The sequence below is a fragment of the Hemibagrus wyckioides genome, linkage group LG06, assembly GCF_019097595.1.
Source record: "Hemibagrus wyckioides isolate EC202008001 linkage group LG06, SWU_Hwy_1.0, whole genome shotgun sequence".
In the NCBI taxonomy this organism is placed as follows: domain Eukaryota; kingdom Metazoa; phylum Chordata; class Actinopteri; order Siluriformes; family Bagridae; genus Hemibagrus; species Hemibagrus wyckioides.
This window is the reverse complement of record NC_080715.1, coordinates 26,570,526-26,576,854: the sequence shown is the minus strand read 5'-3', so window position 1 is coordinate 26,576,854 and position 6,329 is coordinate 26,570,526. Positions and strand designations below refer to the sequence as shown.

Here is a 6,329-nt window from a genome sequence, read left to right as displayed (position 1 = left end):
TGAAATGTATTCAAAATGAACAAAAAAGTCCATCAGGAGCTGCCCAAAAATGTTGCCCACAGAAGTCACGTCTTTGTAAATTTTAATGCAGAGTTTTGTTTAGTATTTAAGGAACCATGTGAAGGTGTGCTGTTATGGAAAAATCCATGACAGTGTGGTGTCATCACTTCCCAAGTGGATTCTTTATAATAAGTGTTTTACAGAGCAGCCAGCGATTGTATACTAACTTTTTAAAAATTTATTTAAGATCAACACATTTTTTCCACTTGGACAATAGTTACGTTTCATTTTCTGTGAATCAAGTTGGTCAGTTCTTACATTATAGTCACTATAAACTTTAGACTATCGATTACAGACTCGCTGACACTGGAGAACCGCTGAAATGCTGAAACGTCTCTATGTCTACAAGATGAACATTTTTATAATTTGTTTAATCTGTGGTATAAAAGTGATTATTATCTTTTTCCTTTTGTCCAGATCTGGACTCTAACGGCTACATCAGCACAGATGAGCTGAACGAGTTGTTTAAAGTGGCCAATCTTCCTCTGCCGGGATATCGAATTCGTGAGATCATCCAGGAGCTCAGCCAAACCATGGACCAGGACAAGGATGGCAAGATCACGTTCGATGAGTTTGCAAAGGTGAATAAGGACAAAGCTCAACAGACACACAGCACACAGCAGTACTTATTGCCTGATTAGCATGTGTTGAAGCGTCAGGAAATATAGCATGTCTTTAGAATTAAATGGGGACTTGAATCATCTTCTAACTGAAACAGTAATAAGGTTGTTGTTCATGTATTTGTGTTGTTCCTTGTTCCAGGTCTTTAATGAGCTGAAGAGCTCGGAGGTGGCCAAAACTTTCCGCAAGGCCATCAACAAGAAGGAGGGGATTTACTCTGTAGCAGGAACCTCAGAGCAATCGGGCACACAGCACTCGTACTCGGGTATAAACACACACACACACACAGTTCATGGAAAAGGTAGCAATATATTCAGTTTCATGTTGAGATGATCTGGTCACCAATTTGTATAGTAAATTTAAGTATACTTTGTGTGTGTGTGTGCGCAGAGGAGGAGAAGGTGGCTTTTGTAAACTGGATCAACAAGGCCTTGGAGAAAGATGCTGACTGCAAACATGTCCTCCCCATGGACCCGAGCTCAGATGACCTGTTCACAGCTGTGGGAGATGGCATTGTCCTCTGGTACGTGTACACACACACACACACACACACACACACACACACACACCTTTTAAGTTAAAAGATGATATCATTCAGATACTGTAGAAAATGGACTTTGTGAATTTCAAAGGCAAGTACATTAGTTTTATTAATTATTAATTTATAATTATAATAATTATGAAGTGTAGTGGCAGTGCTTGTATCATCATTATTATTATTAATTAATATTATTAATTTATTTTTTTAATTTTTATAATTTTTTTGAAGTAAAATAGTAGTAGTGTTTGTAATAACATTATTATTATAATTATTATAATAATTATTATTATTAATTTAGTTATTTTTAGTTTAATTTTTGCTTTTATAGTTCATATTATTAAGACTAGTGCTAGTATTAAAAGTAAACCTTTGTTTATTATTATATTAATAATTTGTTTCTTTTTCCAGTAAAATGATCAACTTGTCTGTCCCCGACACCATTGATGAGAGAACCATCAATAAGAAGAAGCTCACACCTTTTACCATCCAGGTAACGAAATCCTAAGACCAATAACAATCTTTCTTTTTGTTTCTTCCTGTGATGTTTTTCTGGTGATGACAAGATCCTCACATGTTACTTTAAGATAAGATAGTACTTTATTAATCCTGAAAGAAATTCTTTTGCCAGAGACTGCTTCAGATTACAAGAAATAATACGAGAAATAAATAGAAATGTAATATAAATGAAAAATAAATGGAATAATTGATATACAAATGCATTCAAAATTACAAAATGCATTCAAAAATATATCCTCCCTGGCTGTTGGCTAACAGACAGAAGTGTTGTTGTTGTAGACTTTTTGAGTGTTGCGTAGTTCATTTAAGAAACACACCTTTGACCTCCAGAGCGACTGTCTCTGTGTTACCACACTACAGTGTGTTTGTGTTTGTTATATTTGATATATCATATTCTTATAAGAAGAAATAAAAGATACATTTGACATGTATGATGTTATTTTTTGCATCAGCTGCTGCAGTGCTCATAAAGACTCTTATAAAGAATTTGTATAAAGAAGATGTATAGTGACAACTGTTAACATTTTATTGCACGTCTGCAAGTTTAATGTCATAGACTCTGTGCTCAATGCATGTGTGTGTGTGTGTGTGTGTAGGAGAATCTCAACCTGGCTCTGAACTCGTCCTCGGCTATCGGATGCCATGTTGTGAATATCGGAGCAGCAGACCTGAAGGAAGGCAGGCAACATTTGGTTCTCGGTCTTCTGTGGCAGATCATCAAAATCGGTCTGTTAGCCGATATTGAGATCAGCAGGAATGAAGGTAAACACACACACACACACGCATACACACACAAACTAACTATCACTAGCTGGTTTATTATATTACATAGGATTATTCCTGTTAAATATAATGTGTGTGTGTGTGTGTGTGTGTAGCCTTGATTGCTTTGCTGAGGGATGGTGAGAGTCTAGAGGATCTGATGAAGCTTTCCCCTGAAGAGCTGCTTCTGCGATGGGCCAACTACCACCTTGAGCAGGCTGGCTGCCCAAGGATTAACAATTTCAGCTCTGATATTAAGGTAAACATGTACACGCGCACACACACACACACACACACACACATTGAAGAAAATGTCATTCTGAATTAACAAAACATCACCTAGGCTTAAAAAGCTGAACGTTGTGTGTGTTTCTGCTGGTCCCAGGATTCCAAGGCTTACTACAACATCCTGAACCAGGTGGCTCCTAAAGGAGATGAAGAAGGCATCCCTCCCATCCCTATCGACATGTCAGGACTCAGGGTAACGTTATAGGAGTTAAACAGACACAAACCCAGACCAGAAAGCATATTTGCTTATGTTCAAATTATGTGCTTTTAACCAAACTGCTGTAGCGGGTCCTGTTAGTGGTTTAGCCGTCATGAGACGTTTTTGTTTCTCTGCAGGAAAAAGACGACCTGAAGAGAGCAGAGTCCATGCTGGAGCAGGCAGACCGCCTCGGCTGTCGTCAGTTCGTCACAGCGAATGATGTTGTGCGAGGAAATCCCAAGCTTAACCTGGCCTACGTGGCCAACCTCTTTAACAAATATCCTGCTCTGAAGAAGCCCGAGAACCAGGACATTGACTGGAGCTCCATCGAGGGTAAGTTCCTGAAGAATGCTACACTGCAAGACCTTCAGATACGTGACTGAGCTCGGGGTTAATTCCTGCGGGTTTCCTTCCACCTCCCAAAAACATGACAGTAGATGGATTAGTGAATCAAATCTCACTTATTGAGTCACATTGGTTCATCACTAATAGATAATTTTGCAATCTTGCAATTTTCTCAAATTTCTTTCCTTCACCAGGTGAAACCAGAGAGGAACGCACTTTCCGTAACTGGATGAACTCGCTTGGGGTCAATCCTCGTGTCAACCATCTCTATGTGTAAGAACATTTTATTTTCCCACCAACATATCAGCTGAATGATGAAAAGATGAAAGATAAGTAGTGTGTGTGTGTGTGTTACAGGGACCTGGCTGATGCTCTGGTCATCTTCCAGCTGTATGAGAAGATCAAAGTGCCTGTAGATTGGGACAAAGTGAACAAACCTCCGTATCCCAAACTGGGCAGCAACATGAAGAAGGTGAGCTCAGCGTCGTCCAGAGCGTACAGCATTATAGTATACAGAGCTGATTAGGATGGATTTAGTGCAACATTGCTGCTCAGACACTTTATTCACCTGGTTTCTAAATGCTACAAAGAACAGGAAACCATTCTGATGTAAAGGTGCTAGCAGGTCCAACTCCAAAGTCAGTATATCAGATGAAATAGCTCATATCTGATACAAGTCCCCATGAAGGTCATGTTACCATAGAAACAATAACATAGGAGCAACTGTAATTTAGTGTATTTAGCTTCCAACCAATCAGAATCAGGAGCTTCTTAGGAGTCTGGTGTATCTGATACCTGATGAGTCCAACAAACAAAATTGATTAGAATGTAATGTATGATGTTTATTGCCGATGCTCACACACACTGATGTTGTTTCTGTGGTGTTGATGTGCAGCTGGAGAACTGTAACTATGCAGTGGAATTGGGGAAGAAAGAGGCGAAGTTTTCTCTGGTGGGGATCGCCGGGCAGGACCTGAACGAGGGCAACCGCACGCTCACTCTCGCTCTGCTCTGGCAGCTCATGAGGAGGTGAGGCTTTTCAAACTGAGAGGAAACGAGTGTGTGTTTTGCCCAAAACCAGCCTTTCTACCAGAACAATACTGCTAAGATCTGTCCAGTGAATCCTAATTGTCAAAAATAACATTCCCTCCATTCAGTCTCCTGTGTCTATATATACTGTATCTACTGACACATTACAAATGCTTTGTTCCTCAGGTACACTCTGAACATCCTGGAGGAGCTTGGAGATGGGCAGAAGGTCACCGATGACACCATCGTCCACTGGGTGAATGACACGCTCAGGCAAGCTGGAAAGAACACCATCTCAGGTTTCAAGGTAGGAACTCCAACCTGCTTCCTTATTATCAATAAACTCTGAGAAATTATGAGTTACTCTGAGGTTTCTTTCCAGTTTGAACCAAAAAAAACCCCAAAAACTAATCAACCTTCAGTAACCTTAACTAAGTTAGTTTAATTTAAAGCTGAATGTGAGATGCACCTTTGAAACATCCCAAGGTTTAGCAGAGCTTTGATCAAAGTTTCTGAACTCTGGTTCCTGCAGGATGGATCCATAAGCACTAGCTTGCCAGTGCTGGACCTCATTGATGCCATCCAGCCAGGATCGATCCGCTACGACTTGGTCAAGACTGAAGATCTCACTGATGAAGAAAAACTCAACAACGCCAAGTACGTTCTCAACAGCAAAAAACAATCTATCTATCTATCTATCTATCTATCTATCTATCTATCTATCTATCTATCTATCTATCTATCTATCTATCTATCTATCTATCTGTCTGTCTGTCTGTCTGTCCATCTATCTGTCTATCTCTCTGTCTGGCTTTCTCTCTGTCTATTATACATCCATCCATCCATCATCTCTATCTATCTATCTATCTATCTATCTATCTATCTATCTATCTATCTATCTATCTATCTATCTATCTATCTATCTATCTATTTGTCTGTCTATCTATCCATCTGTCCATCCATCTATCCATCTATCTATCCATCTGTCTATCTATCTCTCTGTCTGGCTTTCTGTCTGTCTATTATACATCAGTCCTTCCATCATCTCTATCTGTCTGTCTACCAAACTGCAAACTACTGTAAAGAATCATACTTTACTTATCTAGTTATAGATGTAAAGTCCTGAATTAGACACTTCTCACCTTTCAGTTCTTAAGCCAAGCAGTTTTATCAGTATCTTTTTCGTAGTGTGATTAGTTTGACATGTCACATGTATGTGATTCTCTGCTTTTAGGTATGCCATCTCCATGGCCAGGAAGATCGGCGCTCGGGTTTACGCACTTCCTGAAGACTTAGTAGAAGTCAAGCCCAAAATGGTGATGACGGTTTACGCCTGCCTCATGGCCCGAGGAATGAAGCGAGTGTAGTGCGAGGAGCTAACCGAGGGAAAGAAGCCTTTCATCTCTGCTTAGTATTTTACCAAAGATTTGTTTTCCATTTCCTTGCTGTATTCAGTATGTTGGAGACAAAAAAAGAAACAAGTGTGAAGCTCGCAGGACTGACTGGACCAACCAGTGTTCTTTTTCTCTCTAATATCACCTTTGTCCCATGCTAACATTCTTGCCTAGCATAACAGAAAAAAACAGAGATGTATGTATGTTGAGAAGCATAAAATCATTTCATGCATTCCCTCTAGCCATCACACAGGTGCTGTGTTTGAGGCACAGGACATTTTGAAATCAGGAATAAATAAAACTGATAGTTTTCTACTAAAATGTGTGTGACTCTTAATGCTCTATATGTGAACTGAAGCTCATGTATTGCAGATAAAGACCAAAAACTGAAACAAAGATTAGACAGAGGTTTATACACACAGTTTATTCAGCAGCTGGGACACTGGACTAGTTTTGGGGTTGCCCCAAACTAAGTGCTAAACTTGGCTAAGCTTTATTATTGGCTAGTTTGAAAGTAAATGGCCAGTATGACCATGTGTACAGACTACTGCAAATTAATGCCCCTTTAGTAAAC

The 6,329-nt window shown here is 39.5% G+C and overlaps 1 protein-coding gene across 1 annotated transcript in view; it reads left to right on the top strand.

Moving 5' to 3' along the window:
• Nucleotides 1-6,076, top strand: part of lcp1 (lymphocyte cytosolic protein 1 (L-plastin)) — a 10,895-nt gene extending 4,819 nt beyond the window's left edge. The window contains exons 3-16 of the mRNA XM_058393494.1: nt 478-641; nt 823-946; nt 1,072-1,204; nt 1,631-1,712; nt 2,335-2,500; nt 2,617-2,759; nt 2,886-2,981; nt 3,125-3,320; nt 3,527-3,605; nt 3,690-3,804; nt 4,228-4,361; nt 4,548-4,668; nt 4,894-5,018; nt 5,596-6,076. Coding sequence (XP_058249477.1) covers nt 478-641; nt 823-946; nt 1,072-1,204; nt 1,631-1,712; nt 2,335-2,500; nt 2,617-2,759; nt 2,886-2,981; nt 3,125-3,320; nt 3,527-3,605; nt 3,690-3,804; nt 4,228-4,361; nt 4,548-4,668; nt 4,894-5,018; nt 5,596-5,728 — 1,811 coding nt within the window. The 3' untranslated portion in view covers nt 5,729-6,076. The remainder of the gene's footprint in view (nt 1-477; nt 642-822; nt 947-1,071; nt 1,205-1,630; nt 1,713-2,334; nt 2,501-2,616; nt 2,760-2,885; nt 2,982-3,124; nt 3,321-3,526; nt 3,606-3,689; nt 3,805-4,227; nt 4,362-4,547; nt 4,669-4,893; nt 5,019-5,595) is intronic.
• The last annotated feature ends 253 nt before the right edge of the window (nt 6,077-6,329 follow it).